This window comes from Drosophila obscura, unplaced genomic scaffold, assembly GCF_018151105.1.
Source record: "Drosophila obscura isolate BZ-5 IFL unplaced genomic scaffold, ASM1815110v1 contig_150, whole genome shotgun sequence".
In the NCBI taxonomy this organism is placed as follows: domain Eukaryota; kingdom Metazoa; phylum Arthropoda; class Insecta; order Diptera; family Drosophilidae; genus Drosophila; species Drosophila obscura.
In genome coordinates this window covers 5,396,920-5,417,563 of record NW_024542736.1, presented here as the reverse complement: position 1 = coordinate 5,417,563, position 20,644 = coordinate 5,396,920, and the positions used below count along the sequence as shown (strand labels likewise).

The 20,644-nt window shown below is 48.7% G+C and overlaps 2 protein-coding genes across 3 annotated transcripts in view; one reads left to right on the top strand and one right to left on the bottom strand.

The window, feature by feature from the left end:
- The window catches only part of LOC111068376, a 66,123-nt gene that overhangs the window by 11,532 nt on the left and 33,947 nt on the right, over positions 1-20,644 (bottom strand). The window lies entirely within an intron of this gene.
- Positions 1,838-19,782, top strand: LOC111068334 (pituitary homeobox homolog Ptx1). Of its 2 annotated transcripts, none has more exons than XM_022357740.2 (5): positions 1,838-2,316; positions 4,983-5,759; positions 13,068-13,208; positions 13,958-14,211; positions 19,198-19,782. In XM_022357740.2, exons 2-5 carry the CDS (start codon positions 5,243-5,245, stop codon positions 19,780-19,782), a joined length of 1,497 nt encoding a protein of 498 aa, XP_022213432.2. In that variant the 5' UTR covers positions 1,838-2,316; positions 4,983-5,242. The 2 variants fall into 2 exon arrangements, with proteins under 2 accessions (XP_022213432.2, XP_041447519.1); XM_041591585.1 differs by having other exon boundaries at positions 13,053-13,208.

Below are 20,644 nucleotides of genomic sequence, written 5' to 3'. Positions count from 1 at the left end.
TACACTCCTTCCTTTTCTGCCCCACTTGAGGCAGGCAAATGTGAAACAAAAACGAAAAAACGAAAATTATGAACTGCACAAAAGCTGTTGTGAATTTTAATAAATATTGTTGCTCCCTTAGATGTTTTTCCCTTGTTGTATCTTGCGAGAGAGTATCTGCCAACAGCGGCAGAGGGAACAAATCAAAGGGGGGTGAGTGAGTGCGCAGAGCAGAGAAGTCAGAGAAGCTACAAAAAAAGATATACGCACACACACCCTGACACACACACAGACACAATGAAGAATACGTCAAAAGGAACAGTTATTTATTTATTTGTGCGCAATCACAGAGCCAGAGCTACAGAGCTACACCCCCTGTAAACGCCTCAAGCAGCACCCCTTCCCATCCCATCCCATTCCATTCCTTTCCATTCATCTATCCCATCCTTTTCAAAGGGGCACTACAATGGCGGGGTCTAACGCAGAATAATGGGATAACAAAACGCCCTTGACACCCAGTAAAAAGACAGCCAGCCCTCAAAAACTGGGCGCCAGAGAGCAGAGCAGGGAAGACGGAGAGGAGAGGAGAGTAGCCTTATTATTATGAACATTGTGGGCACTCGCAGCACGTAGCAATCGTACAATGGTACAGCCAGGAGACGGGGGGCTGGGGTGGGGGCAAAGGACCAACACAACACACAAAAGTACAAATCAAACCCTCTCGAGAGCAGCCAAAATACCAGAGAGAGAGAGTGAGGTAGCTACAGTCAGAAAGAGAGGGAAAGATACAGCGACGGAGACGGAGAGAGTGTGGTGTGCGTTTGTTCGTGAGTGCGCGCGCGCAGTGGCAGGGAAGAGCACCGAGAGCAATGGCGCACTGTAAACATTCTGTGTGAGCGGGGTGCTAGAGGGCTAGAGGGAGAGAGGGAGAGAGAGAGAGCGCGCGAGCAGTGGCACACATATTCGGGGGTGTGTCCTATCGGCACTGAGCGGTGCTTGTCTCTCGCTCCCACTCCCATTCGGGCCGAGCACTCGCTACTCGCTGCAGGCAAGACCATCTCCCTCACACTCTCGCACACAGATAAGATAGCAGATAGATAGCAGGCGGCGTACGTACTCGTATCGCCGCCCGATCCGAATCCGCGGCAGTTGGGAAAATCAAATTCCGTTATTCAGTTCAGTCAGTCGCCGTGTCCGAACGTTCGCTGCCGTGTATCTGTATCTTTTGCGTGTGTGCCCCGTGCCCGTGTCCGTGCCCCGTGAGTGTGTGTGTGTGTGTGTGAGAGCAGCCCCTGCTGCCACTGCCATTGTCACTGCACCGTTAGCAACCCCTCTCTCACAGGTTGACGCACTTTTACTCGCTGCTACTGCTGCTGCCTGCCTGCTGGCCTGCCAACCGCTGTCGTATCCAACAGATACTTTGCGTGCGCTTTCGAATTCGTTTTCAATTCAGCCACGTCCTGTTACGGGTGCAGACGCGTTGCTTCCGTTTTGAGAGTGCCACAATATCTGCCAAAGTTGCTTCCTGTTCCGCACAGACACAGACACAGATACTTACCCTAATTACGCGCCGGATTAAGTTATTAAAACGGATTTAGAATCAACAGTCGGCGACGACCGCACAAAAAAGAGTCGAATCACAGCAAATCCAATCGAATCCCCGGCCAGAGCCCCCCCCCAGTGCCCCCCAGTGCCCACCGCGAGTGTCTGTTTTGTTTGTGGATCCGTGTGTGTCCGTTGCGCCCCGACATCGGCGAGAGTTGGGCATCAAAGTCGCATTAAAAACATATCCCCGAGTTACTTAAAATTAATCACTAACATAATCACTGGGACTTTTACTGTTTACCGATCCGATCCGACCCGACGCCACCCCACCCCAGCAGCCGCGTGTGCGAAAACTATAAACGGCTCTATTAAATGCTCTTTCGCATTTGATTAGCGCTTCAACGCAACACTCTGACACTCTCTGACACTAACTGGCAGCAATCTGTTGCAACAACAGAGATCAGATCATCAACAGCTCCGATTCTCCGGCTACCCAAACAACGATTTATAGCCGCCCACGCCCACGCCACGCGAACATATCCCGAAGATTTCCGTGTAAAGTCACCAATGAAACTGAAATGAAAGCAATTTGATTTATTGCCAGTGCCCACGACTTTTTCCACCCGAGAAAAGCCACTGAACCACAGCCGACAGCCGACCCAAAGGTCCGATTCCGATCGATCTACGAGTATCTGCCACAGCGCCGGCGGAAGTTCGTCCCAGTTCCAGTTCCAGCCGATCGAACGGCCACCACCAAGTGGATTAATTGAATTCTCTTCCCAAAAATCAGAGGTGAGCAAATTGGTTAGTGGCAAACGAATGATATACGTTTGATTGTGGATATATTTTGTGTAGATCGGAGTAAGATATATATATATGTGTTTATATTTGATTCCCTTCCTTGATTGGCCATCGGTTTTGGTATTTTAGAGCAAATTTATATAAAGTAAAACATCAACAAATCAGGGAACCACTGCAGAGTATCACAATATATTATCACAATATATTCCAGAACAAGTATTTACTCAACAATCTATTAATCTAAAATGAAGTGACCAAAAACACTTTCCTTAATGCATCATTCAAACCCAATAATTGATAGATGGATCTATACATTTTAATAGCTACGACTTTCTCAAACCTTTCCCAACATATTCCATGAAATCAGAAAAGAACTAGTGCCGGTAAATGGTATAAGACCAGAAGGTAAAACCCCAGCATCTCATCTCAATTGCACCAGCACATAAACCGAAATCTCGGTGAATTGTTTCTAAGGAAGCAAAGTCTTTGGCTAAGCCAATGTCAATTCGGTTGATGCCTGGAAAACATGTTTTCGATACGTAAGAAAGTTTAGGGGCTCCCTCATATAAGGGATCACGAGAGATTCCCACAGCCGAGCCTCCCATAAACCGAGTGTTGACCAAGGAATTACAGCCTGCTGAACACTTTGGTCCGACTCTCGCGTCGCGCATAAATCATCGCGGAATGGCGGCCATAAAGCGCCTCACGTTCGGGGCACATCTCGAATGGGGGCCTCTCTGTGGTTTGGAGGCCAGAATGCTTCCAAAAATTAGAGGGAGACGGTGCGAAGCGGTTCGGGAATGGCAGTGCCAACCCATTGACGTCACCTAAACAATTAAGATCTTTTTGTGGGGGCAAACAAGGCATGGAAAAAACCTAAGTACACAGCACTAGAACTGCCTGGGAGGTGGAGCTGGAGCTAGAGCTGGGATGTTAAACTGAATTTGAATAAAATAATAAAATTAAATGGGAGAGAAAACATGTGGAAAGTCTTGGCAGAACCTAAGAACATCTTGCCACCTTTGCAGAGGAAGAAGAATCACCAGAGGCAGGGGTAGCGGCATACGAGCTGCCAGATCTCTGTGGCAATAAAGCGACATAAAATAATTTCTGGCATTCTTTGTCTTGGCGAATCATTATGTAAATAAATTCTCACTTTTGAAATAAAATGACGGGGCAGAAATAGAATATATTATATGCATCATAAAAAGAGGAAAGAATGCCCCAAGAACAATGCCTCTGGCAACCAAGATTATTTATTAGACACTGCGGCAGATAATTTAGCCAGAAATTGTGCCGCAGCATGTGGCATGGCACGGCACGGCAAAAACACGTATCACCGTAGCAACGTAATGCTGCCCGCAAATAACAATAATAATCATCATGCAATAAATACTCATAACAATAAATGCAGAAACTTTTCATTTCATCAGATGACCCATCACCGCGCTGGCCATAAATTTGCCTTCAAGTGGGAAATTATTGTGTGTTTTGTGGGAACAACCGCAAATGGATTTAATATTACAGCCGCAATAATCCACTGGGGATCAAGTGGAGATCAAGCGGCATTATCAAGTATAAATTATCCATTACCCCCCTGTCCGAAATCAAAGTCACAGCTGCAACAGAAATCGAAAGTGACAGCTCAAGCAAATTGGGACCAAAACTACTCGAATTAAATTTAAATTAAACTCTTTTCAATTGCGAATTTATGCGGGCTGGGTATGTGGGTTATGGTTCGGGTTTGGATTCTTTATTAGACTCAGACACGCACACACACACACACAGACGAGACTGTTTACAGGCGTTTACCTTTGAATGCCTTTATTCTGTTGTGATTGAGATTAGATAACCATTTATTGCAACGTCCCGTTCTGTTCTGTTCTGTTTCGTTTGGTTTGGTTTGCCTTGATAGCGCCTACGGGTTGGTTGGGACTGTCCGGGATATCGGGAGTGCAGAGCGGGAAGTGGGGTTGGAGCTCTCGCTCTCTCTCTCTCTACTGTCTTTCCGCGAAAGAGTCGCTAATTGATTTACGATCATTTATGGCTATTTTCGGGCTACTGTCAATGGTTGGTTTCTTTATTTTAAAAGAATTTATTAGATGCCCTGACACGGTGGGTATTTATCGCCAAATACACGTATTCCCCGTCCGTGCAATAATAATAACAATCATCAGCGGCAGGAGAAATGCTCGCCCCGCAGAAATGTAAATATTTTACAACGATAAGGCTTATCGCACCGCTCCGATAGTGGCTGTGTAGGTGTGGGTGTAGGTGGTTCGGTGGTGCGATGTCATTCCACAACCACTCGTACAATTTACGACACTGAGTAGGAGGCACACTCTCTCCTCTCGCATTCGTACCGCCAGCATCCCAGAGACAGAGACACAGACCCTCTCCCAAGTGGTATTAACCCCTTGACGTGTTTGGTGTTAACTTGCCATTCGGCTGGTGTTTGGGTTAAGCCCCACTGTTTGCCCTCGCCTCGCCCGTCGAGGCGATAAAGAGCCTAGCCCAAGCCCCATCTGGATTTGCTTACTGCTTACCAAGTAGCAACTACGACCGACTACGACTACGTATTATACGATAATTACGAGTATATTGTACACAAATGATTACTAACGTGCCCCCTCTTGTGTCTCCCTTATCATCGGCAGCTGTGAGGCTCTGGAACGGCCACATCTTGGATTTGCTCTCACCCCAGTTGGAAGATACCGGCCTCAAGACGACGACATTCTTGCAACACTTTAAGGACGTCGTCACGACGAAGTTCACCGGCAGGGACCACCACCTGCCACCGCTGCATCCGGCCCATCCGGCCCACCCGGCGCACCAGCAGTCCGCGCTGCACCACCACCACCAGCCGCACCAGGCTGTGGCCCAGAGCTTCTCCACCATTTTTCCGACGTATCTCGGCATGGACCGCGCCACCGCCGGCGGCTGTGGCGTGGTCACCAGCTCAGCCACCGCCCTCGGCCCGGGCGGAATAGCAAACGGCGGCGGGGTCGGCCTCAGTGGATCCCTTAGCGGCCTGGAGGCCATGTCGGCCGAATCCACAGGCCTGTGTCTGCAGGATCTGGTGAGCGCTGGCACGGCCAACGGGGCCGGCTCGGCAGGATCCGCGGAGAGCGCAAACACCACGAGCACCGCCCTGAGCAGCGGCAGCACTGGCAGCTCCACTGTGAACGGCGGTGGCAGCAGCACCTCTGGCACAGAGCACCTCCACAGCCACCACAGTCTGCACGACTCGAGCTCCTCGGTCAGCATCTCACCCGCCATCTCGATGGCATCGAGTCTGATGCCCATCAGCAGCCTCAGCCACTTGCACCACTCGGCCGCAGGCCAGGATCTGGTCGGGGGCTACTCCCAGCATCCGCATCACGGCGTCGTCCCGCCGCACACACCGAAGCACGAGCCGCTCGAGAAACTCAGAAGTAAGTACCGAATAGAGGTGGAAAAGGGGAAGTTTAATATGTATAATTATGTTATTGGATCACTAGGAACCAGGCCCACAGTCGTAATTCCATAGTCGACAATTTAGTGGGCAATTTGCAGTCAAATTTATCTGTGGCATCTCTCGCATTGACAACTAATTAGTGCGTTCATAACTCACACGGCGAGACATACTGTTGGGCCCCACTGTCCTCAACAAGTGTCCGCATTCTCATTGCTATTCATGGGACTTTCGGCTCTGTTTGTGCCCCTGTCAGCGGCAGCTGTTGTCATTTCAATATGCGATTCGTTTTGGCAATCATTCACGCTCTCTACTCTGTGAACTTTCGGGCCCAAAGCTTTTGTTGGCCACTTGTCGCGCCTCAGTATCAGCGTCAGCATCAGCCTCCTTCTGCTGCTGCTGCTGCTGCTTTATGGGCCTCCCCTCATGCATATTCATAATCATTGTGCAATCATTAGCGCATAATCTTCACAAGAGCGTTACAAAGGGAACAACCCAGAAAAAAACACCCAAATGGCCAGAGACGAGTGGAAAAGCGGATCGGAATCGAGTGGAGTGGCGTGGCGTGGAGTGGAGGGCCGCAAGAACTAAACAAATTTCAATTTTGTGCGCATGTCACGGCTAATTGAGCACCCTTCTGCCGTAGTGCCGAAGGCGACACTCCGGCCGCTCCCTGGGTTCCCGTTCTATTCTGAAATTTCCCTCTTGACTCTGCATCTGTATCGGAGGGAGGCTGGATATATGATATGTATAGAGCCCCGCAGTCAAGTGTTTGTTGTTCCGTTTGGTCTAATTGTTATGGGAGTTTGGAAGCGGGCCAGAGGATGTGCCCAGCCCAGAGTGTGCGGGAGGTGTCTCGGCAAAGTGAACGATTCCACAGCTTCAAGTGCGCGATATGACATTTCAATTGGTCATGGGAGTTGCCAGGAACGAATCGCAGCAGTTGCAGCCGTAAGATTTTGCTAGCTTCAGGCAAACTTAAACAGAGTTTTGCTATATAATTCCATTGATGATCCCGAGATGGAGAATAGTTCTCACCTTGGGCAAAAACTTTCCATTTAAAGCTCCCATGGAAAGAGCTTCCTGCAAGCGAATTTCCATTTGCATAACAGATTTGTCTGCCTTCGCCCAGAGATTTGTTGGCTGTCGCCCTGTCAACTCTGCCCCCAGGGCCCAGTCCCAGTCCCAGTCACGGGGTTAACGGCCCGTGCAAACTTTGCACTTGTCTGCACTCTGCACTCCACACACCACACAGAGGCGACGTCGACTCCTTCCTGGCCACAGATGTCCTGCCATTTATTTGCGTGCCAAAACAATTTAACACAAAAATTGTGCGCATTTAAAATATGCACGACTGCAGTTATCCTTTGACACACACACACACACACACAGGATCACGGAATTCAGGTGCGGGCAACGTTAACAGCTCGACGACTCCCTTTCGGGCCAACCAATTTCCACTCTGGTGGATGCTGCACCTCCTCTGGCTACTGCTGTTGTTCTCGTTATTGTTTACGCTCTTGTTTAAATAATGGCCAGGCAACGTGCCTCTGCTGCTCCTGCAGCCAGGACCTTCGTCAGGCCGCAGACACAGACAGACCAAGGGACCCACTCCCTCTGCCAGTGCACTGCTGCAATTGGACTTTCAATTATTGGTCAATTTAATGGCCAGTCCGGAATTCAGCTAGCCACCAATCCACCCACTCGACCACCCACAGACCCACAGACCATTTATTTGTTTGTTCGCCATTCGCTTTATAGATATTTATGCTCATATTTATGCTATATTTATATATACTACTCGTACATGTTGGGGGTAATAATTTTTAACGATTGCACTTTTTTATGGGGAAATGTTCACCTTTTAGTTTCGGTTTCTGTGTCTATTTTGTTTTGGGGGATGGGCGGAGATCATTTTATGGCTTCTGTGCGTGTTTTTATTTCGCTTTTTGCGCTCAAAGGATTCCAAGTTCACGTTTTACACTAATTTAGCCCCACGGAGCAGAGAACAGATTTTTTATTGAACAATAAAATCGGAATAGTTGATGCTTTTTATTGGGGCGCGCGCGACAACTCTTTGTGTACCATAATAGCTGTGAGTCCGCTTTTGAATTATGTTGTCAGCAGCTGAAAGAGTTCTGTGGCACGACGAAAACACGACCTTGTCCCCCCCGGATTTCACCATCTCAAGCAATTAGGGACTTATCTGTGGTGTATCTGTGACTATATCCACACCACTTACATATCAACGCGGTGCGTTATTTGCTTTGAGTAAACGCAAACCCAAACAGAAACAGAAAAAGAAACCAAAACCGAAATGAAAATGGAAACCGAATCAGAGCAGTTTACATTTCTTTTTTGGTTGCTCGACAAATAATAGAATGTTTTTCTTTACGAGTGCGAGCAGAGTATCTGTATCTATGTAGAGGGTCTCTATTTCTTTTATTACAAGCCCAAGTCCTTAGCTTGTTTGCCGAGTGCTTGCCACAGATATGAGAGCACGGGCACAAGATTGAGATTGAGAACTATTTGCCCCTGACAGTGTTTGTGGCTGATGCCCGTTGATAAAATTATGAAATTACTTGAGGCGACAGCCGAGGGAGTTCTTTACAGTTTGCTGAGTTGTTTCTAGTGAAATCTGCGGTGTTATCTTCGGCTCTGTGTATGTGTGTGTGTGTGTGTCTATACATATCTCCATCTTCCGGGTAAGTGTTAATGGCACGTGCAGCCAGACAGCCAGAGTCTTGTGACCCTCTAAACATAAACAATGTCTAAGCCAGACCCACGACAGGACCCGCTTTCTGCCTCCTTTGTGCCGCCTGTCTATCCATGGGATACACACGGAAAGCTCCCTGGATGTGAGGCTACTACACCCCCTGGCTACTTTAAATTCCACGCTGCCTTCTGTATTTGTCAGGTCTACGGCATTTCTTTATGAATATAAATACATTTTATCGATTTTTCGGCACCGGCGACTGGGAGTGTTAAAGCTTTAAGGATACAGCCAGTGCATTGCCAGCAAATCTCTTCGAAATTGCTCGCATATGTCATCCCGAGATCGCATTCGATTTGGCATTGCACACAGCCACAGAGTTACAGTTACAGCCAAACACCCCATAAATTGCAGTTGCTGACCGGGCAGGATAATCACAGCACAGCAGAGCCACAGCACAGCAGAGCACAGTGGTTCATGGCTGCAAGAGAACGAACCTGTTTAACCTTGTTCCTCTCCACACTTTTCCACTGTACCAGCAAGTGGCTGAATCTTCCCCATATATCAATCCATCTGTCCTGCCTCTGCTCTCCCTCTTCTCTCTCTCCTCGCCCTGGCACTGATTTCGTTTATATAAATTATAATGTCATTATGGCAAGCAGCCACAACCCCAACTTGCTCTCCATTATCCTCCCATATTGCTCGCCTGCTCGTCTGCTCGTCTGCGGCTTGAACCGCAATTACCTCGTTGCAGAACTTCGTTCGAGGAAAACTTCATGGGGGATTGTCTCTCTCTCCCCCTCTCTCTCTCTCTCTCTGTCTGTCTGCTTTCCGCCTCTTTTCTCATTATCCGGGCATCGTGCAATTTCGTAAAAATGTCGCATTAGAGATTATCTGAGGAAACAAACTTGTCCAGAACCCGGAGCCAGAGCCAGCCCTGTGCTCTTCTGTTTTTGTGGCCGGAATGACCCAATGGCATCAACTGGAGCAGAAATTTGAGCTGACAGTTGAGAAAATTACTGGCAAAGTCATTGCAGTGGAAAACAACGAAGCGAAGGGGGAATGGAATCCAGTCTGGACATATACATATCCCCTGTACATACTCCCATACATACATATATATGTATACATATGTACATATATAGTGTGTACATAGTCACTGTGTGTTTTTTTTTTTTGGGGGGATTGTCCTTCTGCCTTGTCTTATCTGCCGCCTCAACTAATGAGTTTGCCTGGTTCTGGTTCTGGTCTTGGTCTTGGTTTTGGCCAGGACCCGTCTGGATTTGGTTTTGGGTTTGGGTCCAATGCAATTTGGCTCTGGGTTGTTTGGGGCTTGAGGCTGGAGTAGGGCGGCTGGAGGGTAGTTCTTGGGGCATGTCAATGTGATTTCAGTGATTTTTATAGCATGCTGCTCGGTTGGTCAAGAGCTCATTATATGGCCATAACATATGTATGTGCCTGCTGGCCATTGTCCGGAGATATAACAATTAACTTTCGTGCCGTTGCCTAATTTTCATGGGCTAATTTGTGCGAGAGAGGGTTGGCGAATCCCAGTCGAAGTCGGAATCGCAATGCCGGCATATGGCTATCCCGGCTATTCCCAGGGACATCAACACCTTCGCTCAGCCTGAAAGGAGCAAATGTGGCATGAAATTGGAAAAATATTTATCTCTCTGAGCGGGAACCGCAAGTGTTTAACCCTTTTATGGGCCATCGAGTGGTTTACCGCTTCCTGCAGCCACAAGGAAAGCAACTAACTTGTCACAAGGGATGTGGGGAGGACACAACCGAGGGTTATGCGAGGGTAAATGCTAGGTTAAGGGATATGGCAGCAGCAGCCGCAGCAGCAGCCCAATTCCAATTCCAATCTCAATCCCCATTCAACTGTCACATTAATCGTTTGTTTTTGGCCACCAACTAAACGTTGCCGCTGCCTGACAGTTCTGTTTCCTTGTGCGCTGTCCTTTTCCCATTTTCCGCACATATCACGACTCGTTCTCGGGGCGTAGGTCTGTCCGTTCGCCTCTCGATCCTTTGTTGGTTCTTCCTTCTGTCTCTGTCCCTTCTGTCCCTCTGTTTGTTTGTTTGTTTGTTTGTTTGTTTTGGTCTTCGGATGGCTCTCCCGTCTGACAGTCTCTCCGGCCGAGTCTCGGGGTAATTTATTGCTCCGGCTGCCGTGTCGTGTGTCAAAAGTTTTTATGTGGAAATCTGTCCATGAATGAGCGACAGAATATGTGTGTGCAGTGTGCAGGATAGAAAAGAAAAAAAAAAACAGAATCATTGCTAGAGCAAAAATTTATTTCAAATTTTTCTGCAGTTTCACGGCCCACCTCTCACCCCACCTCTTGCATGATTAATTGTGCGCCCGCCCCGAGGGGAGTGTTTGCCTTTGACTTTTGTTTCGCCAAATCACAATAGTAGTCGCAAAGCCAAATAAATATCCCATTGCCCGTTTGTTTGCTCAGCAAATGCCCCCAGAAATAGGTACTTTGCGAGTACTGCCAAAATGGCTGCCAAGCAAAACAGAAAACCGAAAAGAGAAAAGCGAAAGTGACGGCGACACTTGTTGTCACAACTTTTGACATGTGCAAAACGCTCATGTCCGAGCGCAGAGCAACGCCCACAGCTATTGACACTTGCCACTCACATTCAGATACACAGATACACAGATATAAAGATATACAAATACACAGATATACGGATATACGGATATACGGATACATAGATTCCCCACAAAACCTTGAAAATGGTGTAAAACTGTAGCGACAACTGCTGCCCCGACAAATGTCAGAGCCCATCTGACAGACGACGACAATTTTTCCGACCTGTCAGACAGCAGCCAGCGAATGCAGCAAAATCAAACTCAAATTAGTAGCTGGCCAAAAAAGAAAATAGAACAGTTTGTTCGGAAAATATTTAAACAAATAAAAATCGCCGCTGTACGTGATTTTCCCTGCGTTTTTTCCGAATTCTTCTCGGTGTTGTTTTTTCTCACTTTTAGATTTTCTTTGTGGAGCGTGTCGTTAAGAAAATATTTTTACGATGACGACCCATTTAGCTCAGGTTGAGAAGCGGAGAAACGGAGAATCGGATGCGAGAATGGGAAGGGGAATGGGAAATTAGAGCAGCAGCAGTCAGGGCTATTAAGAGTCATTCAGCTGTGGAGGTCCCATCCTCTGCGATCCTCGGTGGTTGCACTGAGGCGTTGACTAAAAAATGGAAGAAATGGAAGATGTGCTGGAATAGGTCCGGGTCGTGGCAGCAACAGACATACATATGTCTCCACACAAAGAGCTACTAATAGCGACAATTTGTAGCTACAAATGAAAATACTGTACGAAATATTCAGACAGATTGTCTGAAGTATTATTAAGAGCTGAAAAGTTGCCCATGGAATCATAAATCAAAATCCTTTATGATAAAAGGAAAACTCCAAAAAAATCCGACTTCGTTTCACTAGTTTATGTTTACACTTTCGATATCAAGAAATATTCGCAAACAATTCCCAGACAACGTTATATTTTTATATATCTTTGTAAATTTGTTTTCCAAACACCTCGGCGCTGTTTGTTTGTCATACATCACAATCACATCATATCCCCATCATATCCTACGCTTGTAGCTCGCTCTCTCTCTCTCTCTCGTAATGATCCCATCAAATTTTAATTACCTTTAAACGCACTCATTAGAGGCCATAAAAATACTTTCTGTGGAAATTTGAATTTACCAACGGCATGTGAGGCTGTTGTCGGCGGCATAAATTATTCGGCTGGCCATAAACTAATTGAGTCATGGCCCGACTTCCTCGAGGGATCGCCTGACATTTGTGACTCCTCCGATGCTCCATCCTCATCCCCTTCTCCTAATTGTTTCAAATGTCGCCACGGGTGTTGGTGTTTCCGCTGGTGTCTCCAGTTGGGCTGCTCTGGCCCTGGCCATGGCACTTTAAAACCACATTAAATTGACACCATGTGAGAAGGCCATAAATTACTTTCCCTCGATGGAGTCTGGGATGGCCAGGAAGCGAGTCCATAAGATTTAGGAGCAAGTCGGGACCCTGGTACCCTGGTACCCCGGGACCATATGGGTGCACACCTTCGGGTGAAAAACCCCCAAGAATCAATTGACACGGCCATAAATCTATGACGAAACGGAATCGGCGCAGGGTGGGAGAGTCCCACTCTGCTGCAAAAATGGATGTCAATGGCTGACTAATTAATATTAAAATAGGCGTGACTAACTGCGGCAATTATTGCGTAGAGGGGCAGCCAATTGGTGGCCTACGGCTCATTCAGTGGCAGGAGATTTATGGCAGGGCCTGCCCGAGATTATCTGCCTGCAGGGCAGCGGCGGGGCAACCCTTTGAGGGCGCACTGGAGTTTCCATTAAAACAATTAAGTCGGGCTCCTCCAGGAGCAATCCGCTCCTTAATCGGGCTAACCAAAAGCCCATAAACCCTTTTATGAGCGCCCATTACGGTGGATAGTGGGTCCTAGAGCTCTTCTCCTGTGTGAACGTTGAAACATAAATTTTTTTGTAATTTTCTCTTGCCCTTTGCTGGCTTGTTCTTTTCAGTTTGGGCCGAAACTGGCGATTTCCGTGATAGTCATAGCTCCATGACCGCCGTAGCGAATAGTTTGGATAGCACCCATTTGAACAACTTCCAGACATCGTCGACATCGACGTTAACGAACCGGAGTCGGGATCGCAAAGATGGTGAGTATCTACCCACCACCCACACACACACACACACACACACTCATACTGCTTATCGCTGTGCCTTGTACGCCGATAAGAAACATAATTTATAATAATTTTGTAAAGCGTGGCCAACTATTCCACCTTTGTCGGCGAAATCTACGCGCCCGGGTCCGTTTAGTTTTCGATTAGAATGCCTTTGATTTGCGACGTGACGACGGCGACGGCGACTACGACGGCGAAAGAGAAAATCAGACTGAGAATAAAACTGGGAGACCGAAAATTATATTTCATGGAAGGGCAGGGCAGGGCAGTCGCAGTCGCAGCCATTTAGTTTATTTGATTAAGTTTGGTTGGGGCGTTGGAGAGGCCACGACACGGACTACACAGAAAGCACGCCGCATGATCGATGACATCGGCGGAACATACATTAACGGGCTATAAATCTGGTCCGTCCGGGAGTGGAACTCCCGCAGCGGTTTCCGTTTGAAGTTCGGTCTAGTGGGGGTTTTGGTGTTTTTGGGGGTTTGGGTGGCGACGCCTGAAGGTTGCATGGCAATTAGTAACGGTACCTCCCCACCCCGACCAGAAGCAGAAGCCACGCAAATGTGGGGAAATATTCCGCTCTCTTGCTGGTAGCCCCCGGTTTATGGGCTACTGGCTACTGGCTTATCAGGCCAGACGTGGGGCATAAAAACAGCAAACAAATTAGGAAATTAGGAAAGCGAGCGCCCCCATCTGATGCGATCTTTCTGCTGCTCTTTCAGGGAACCGCAGTGTCAACGAGACCACCATCAAGACGGAGAACATATCCAATTCCGGGCATGACGAGCCGATGACCACCAGCGCGGACGAGCCGAAGAACGACAAGAAGAACAAGCGGCAGCGACGCCAGCGCACCCACTTCACCTCCCAGCAGCTGCAGGAGCTGGAGCACACGTTCAGCCGCAACCGATATCCGGACATGTCCACCCGCGAGGAGATCGCCATGTGGACCAACCTCACGGAGGCGCGCGTCAGGGTGAGCATAATTATTCTTATTAATTGCCAGCCAAACCGCAAACTGCAAACAGCTATTGGGGAGCCGAGAGTCTGTCCAGCTGTCTGCCGGTCTACCTGTCTGCCTGTCTGTGCGGCCACATTATGCGGCCATTACTGTCCGGGCCCCAATTATATTATGGTCGGCCGGTGGTCAGGATCCGGCAGCCTGGCCAAGGCGCGACCGCAATGCAGCCGCACAGACTCGTAAATATGTCGCCTCGTTTGGCATTGGCTTAAACCCCGAAACCGAAAACCCTATGCCCGAAAAAGAAAAACCAATTTCCCTGCAGCGGCGTGAATTTATGGTGTGGGATTGGGGCAGGTTGCGGTTGCGCCTGGGACTGTGGCAGGGGCTGGGGTGGTGTTGCCATAAATTGCAGCAGCTAAAACTGCAGTTTGCTGCGTTTGCGGCATTTGCTGTTTGTAAACCGCGGGCTTATCGAACTCCGCGGAATCGAATCGTGTTGTTTGCTCCAATACCCGTTCTATTGACAGACCAGAACAGACCAGCCCATAGGCATTTGTACCCAGAGCTTGTGCATCTGCACTGAGAGAAATCGAGTCTCGGGAACCCTGAAATCTCAAAGGAAAATAGCGATGTACCAAGGCACGAATTAGAATCAGATTTAGAGCTGAGCCAATATTCTCGAAACGGATATTTCAGTTCTTACAACTCCTCTTCGCAGTCCACGTGGATATTGAGAGCTCTGCTCTGCCAGATATAGATATCTTTGGCTGCACAACAGTTGTAATTGTTTGTAAACACGGATGGGATAGTGATAGTTCTAGCAAACAATTGGAGTTGTATGCGACGACTGTAAGTGGCGCCAAGCGGCAGGGCAAGGCAAATATGACTAGGGAACGACAGTAGCCGGATCGAGTCGGACATGGTCCCATGTCGATCCGGGAAAGATATCGAATGCGATATCTATTTGCTGTGACAGTCAGTCAGGCAGGACAGGAAGACAATCAGCGCGACGACGACAGCGGCATGGCACGGCACGGATATGATAGACACATGATCGATGATCGGCGATGATGATCGTGATCATTGTCATTGGACGTATGGCGACATCAGCGTGGCATTAATTGTACAGTTAGAAGTGGCCCGCAGTCTAGGTAGAAAAGGGTCATCAGCCAGCGGAGAGTAAAGTAAGGGAAACGGAAACGAAACGAAACGAAAAGGCAATTAGCCGACAAACGGAGGAACATCTGCGAAGTGCGATGAAAAGCGTTGACAAATATTTCATGGTTTTCCTATGCAAATTTCCCTTCTCCTGCCCCACTGCCGCATATGCCAAGAAAATCTGCCTTCTCCCCAGTCCAGGCAGGGGTGCTGTCTCTCTCTCTCTCTGCACTTGACAACATTTATAAAGAAATTAGCTGCGGCCCGGCAGCAGCAGCAGCAGCAGCAACAGCAGTAGAAGGAGGAACGAACAAGTGAAGGTTCAGGGGAGTGCTAGGACTGGAAACGATGTCAATCTAAACATGTGTTCCTCGGATAATGCCGAACGGCGAGCTAAATGCATAAAATATTGATACAGTTTGTTTTATGGTCCATTATATGATGATGACAAAATGGTTTGTCCTCGTCCCTCGTTCATCCCCCGATGCATGCAAAGTGAGGCTGGAGCCGGCCCAGGACAATTTGTCATCGCACAGCGAGGGTTGTTTAATGAATTAGAAAACCACAGCACAGGAATTAATGATGATCATGATCAGGCCCTGGGGTGGCAGTCTCACATTTGACTTTGACTCTCACTTCGAGGCGGCGGCCGGCTGACTCTGATTCCCATTGTGCCAGCAATGCTAGCGGAGGCAATAAAATTTATCAAATATACAAAAGGATTACGGAGCAGGGCCGCATAAATCTGGGTGGGTTTTAAACTGTCAAAAAAGAGCAGCCCCGTCTGAGCAAACAGAGGGAACTGCAGTCCCAGTCGCAGTCCCATTCCCATTCCCAGTCCCAGTGCCCGAATCTGCACCAGAGCCCTGACGGGGGAAATGTTGCTTCTTCGGTCCCTGATAGCTACTAATCCGGGGATTTACATGCGCCGGCAATTATGGCAATATGTTCGCCCGAACTCCGACTCCGACTCCCCGTCTGTCCCATTGTCTATCGTTTTTGTCTTTTTAATTTTTCAAATAGAACTCACTTTTTAATTCAATTACCAGCCAGCCAGCAGTCGGGCCCAAACAACGCCCATAAAAACATTTGCTGCCCTCAATCGAAACGTTCCCATTCGGGTCCATGCGGGGAGTGGACTCCTTCTAGCGTTCCTTTTTTATCAGGTCAGGTGTCGCCAATGGCCCGGAAATGGGAACAACATTTGCAACATTCGAATCGGCGAGAGTGCATAAAAAAGCGATTGAATGTTGCCACAAAGGAGCCACAATATGCTCGGTGGGAATGGTTGTTGTCCAATGGCATCCATGTGGTGGATGGACAGGGATGAGCATCGAAGGCAGAATGAAACAGGAGAGCTCCCACTATGCTGCTGAAGAATAGCGAACAATGAGGGTGTGAAAAGTGATAGAGTTAGTTCACATTTGGGAGCTTCATTTTGTGGGTACTTTTCAGTATGTTATACCAATTACCAGTATACATACTCTTGCGTATCTTCTACTTTAGTTTTCTCTGATTAAGTTCCCTTATTGTTCACATATGTGACCATCCCATCCATCCATCCATCCATGCAGCTGTATGGCCAGAGATCAGACCACCCATTAGTGCAACTGTTTGTACTTACATAGTGTACTCGTAGAGAGGCAGCCGCCTCGTGGAGAGTTGCCTTATCGATGTTATCTGGGGAATGACGAAACCAATTTTCACTCCGGCTATCTGTTAGGAGAGGGGCAGAGACAGCCCGGAAATGGGAACCCATTTCACACATTTAACTTTCGCAGGCGAGCAAATAAAAAACGTATTTAGCTGCAATTTGCCGCCATCAATCATGAGAGCTCCGGCCCGTAGCCCGTAGCCTGTAGCCCGTAGAAAAAACCGAGTCCCGTAACTTCTGCCAACACTGGCCACTTTTCTGGCCACTCATATTTGACTTTTTTCTATCCACAATTTTACCTGATGAAGCGTTGCGTTGCTGGGACCAGCGGGTGGCCAAAGGCTGGGGAGGGGAAGTGTCATTGATGCTTTCATCAAAACCAATTAGGATTTTCTGCAGGAGTTTGTTGAGTGGAAAATTGCGCTGGTTTTTCCACTCTCGCATATTTCACTTTTTCGCAGAGTTCCCCTGTTCGTTTTTTCAGCCAAAGACAACGGCAACGACGACATCAAATTGCCATCAGGGAAAAGCTGCCTGCCCTGCCCCCTTCCTTTTTTCCATTTTCTATTTTCCGTTTTCCGTTTTTCGTATTTTTTTGCTGGGGGGAGTTTGAGGAACTTGCTAAATGATACGTGAAAATGACAGCTGACGAGATCGATGACGTTAGTTTTGCATCCGTGATGATGCAGGAGATGATGGTGCCAGGGCCAGGGCAGGGCCAGGGCTCCTGCTGATGATGATGATGCGGATTCGGATTCAGATGATGATGATGGGGCTGAGCGATGTACCTTGACAAATTGACACATTGCTGGCATTGATGGCAGTGGAAAGTGGAAAGTTACTGCTTCTTTGATTTAAGGTCAAAGGAACTCGGAGCTTGCCCCGTTCTCACGCTAACTTCGCTGACTCTGACTCTGCCTCTGACTGTGGCTCTACTCCTGGGTCCCAAGTTCATGCGATTTCAATTAACTGCCGCAACTAATTAGATTAAAGCAATTGCCGGCAATCGTCTACTTGCACGTTAAATGGTTCTGCTGGCACGCGGCCATAGTTTTCCGGTTCTCCACTTGTTAGCAATGGGCACAGCACCCACAGAATGTCTCTATTAGAGTTTTCCCAGCCGTAAAACAAACAGTTTTTGCATAGATCCTCGCGTGTCAGGCTTCAGTCACGGGCTATGCTCTATGGGTAAAGGGAAGGGTGTGGTGTGGTGTGCGGACCTGCATTGCCCATAAATCTATCGGGCTACAACCCCACGCCGCACCGCACCGCCACACCATACCGCAGCAGAGTGTGGCCAGTGGAAACTGGCGCGTTGATTTAAGGACAATGTGGCAATGCGGATTACAACAATGCGGCAACAAGCCGGGCCCGGGATGGTCTGTGACTCTGTGAAATTTCGAATTTGCGTGCTTTAATTGCCTCAGCCAGAGGGCTGCCAAATACGTATATCCAATAGTCGGGGCCAGAGCACTGCCAAATGTGCGAGTTAGTCTCAAGTTGCTCTTAAAGCTGCTGCGAGCTGCAAGCTGAGAGAAAAAAACTCATCAAAATGCTGGACAAAGTCTGCGCAGCTCTTTGTCATTTGTATCTGTATCTGAGTGTCTTTGTCTGGGCCTCTGCTTGCTCCCCTCCCCCCCCTCCACACCGTATCTGTGTATCTGTGCAAACTTTAGCAATAAATTACAAAGTTGCCATTTTGTTTTTATCTTCTGTGTGCTGCTGCTGCTGCTGCTTCTCCTCTCTTCTTTATTTTTTTGTCGTGTACTTTCTGTTTGCAAAATAATTTTGATTTATTTTTGCGCCCTCGCAGCTTTCTTTGCCTCCTGCTGCCACTCGGCCGCCATTTTTGCGGGGGTGGCAAGCCGAGTTTATTTATATAAAGCTCTCCATTAAAAAAGGCAACAATGGCACGACTCAGGGTACGGGTACGGGTACGGGAAGGGCCATGGCTCTGGGGCTCTGACTCCACTCCGGTATATATTTGTATATTTATAATTACTGCACATGCGTATTGCGGGGCCAGAGCCCCCTTTGGGCCGTGCGCTGTGCGCTGTGGGTCTGTGCTTTTTTGGGGGAAGTTTTGCTGGCTGCAGATACATAAATTTTCAAGTAATAAATTATAAAAGAAAATGGCTGCCGCAACTGCAACTAACTCCAATTCTCCCGCTCTGTATCATCCGTAGGTCTGGTTCAAGAACCGCCGGGCCAAGTGGCGCAAGAGGGAGCGGAACGCCATGAACGCCGCTGTGGCTGCGGCGGACTTCAAGTCCGGATTCGGGACACAGTTCATGCAGCCGTTCGCCGACGACTCGCTGTACACGTCGTACCCGTACAACAACTGGACAAAGGTGCCCTCGCCGCTGGGCACCAAGCCCTTCCCCTGGCCCGTGAATCCACTGGGGTCGATGGTGACGGGCAATCACCACCAGAACTCCGTGAACTGCTTCAACACGGGCGCCAGCGGCGTGGCGGTGAGCATGAACAACTCGATGCTGCCCGGATCGATGGGCTCCACGCTGACCAACTCGAACGTGGGCGCCCCCTGCCCGTACACGACGCCCGCCAACCCGTACATGTACCGCTCCGCCGCCGAGCCCTGCATGAGCTCCAGCATGTCCTCGAGCATTGCCACCCTGCGGCTGAAGGCCAAGCAGCATGCCACCGGCTTCGGCAGCCCCTACTCGGCACCCTCGCCCGTCTCGCGATCCAACTCCGCCGGGCTCTCCGCCTGCCAGTACACGGGCGTGGGGGTCACGGACGTTGTCTGAGAAAACGCGCTCGGTGCTCTGCTTAACCAGCATCAGCACCACTTGCAGCACTTCTCCACCCACCAGTCGGCGGGAATGGGAGTGGGCGTGGGCGTCGGCGGAGTGTCGCACAATGGGATGCAGCAGCACCTGGGGGGTGGCCACGGCCACGGCAACGGTATGCTGCACGGCCATGGCCACAGCAGCAACAACAGCCTCCTGATGGACCACGGCGACCTCGGCCATTCCGAGGAGGCTACTGGCGGGGGACACAGCATCGAGGGAGACAACAAGTCGCCTCTGGACTCCAACGGCCTCATGTCCGGCGGAGGCACCTCCAGCGGCGGTGGCGGCGGTGGCGGGGGCGGCGGCAGCAACGACAACGTCGACGATGGGGAGGAAGACGTTATCGATTGAGAGAATCCTATACTGGAGCTACTACGAGTAAATAAATCAATCTATAGCCAAAGCAAAGTCGGAGGAGAGTTAGCTTAAGCATTCAGAAATAATTTTAGATGTTTGCGTAATTTACGGATAAATAAAGTACCGAACCCGCACCCGCACCCGAAAGGATGCCACCCCTATACCCAAGATGCAAATTTTTTAAAGAACAATAATTAAATTTATAAAATCCAGCGAGAGAAGAGTTATGAGAGAAGAGAGGAGAAGATGTGATGTGAGGAAGATTAATTAGTTTTCGATTGGAATTGGAAATTGAAATTGCATTCTGTTTAATTTTGTGTTGAGATTAAATGCTAATTACGTTCGATCTGCCCCGCCCCTTACACACACACACACCACACACAGACACAGAGTCGACACAGTAGAAGTTAAGTGTTTTTGTAAATAAAAGCAAATATGTAGCTATAGTCCGCATCTGTAT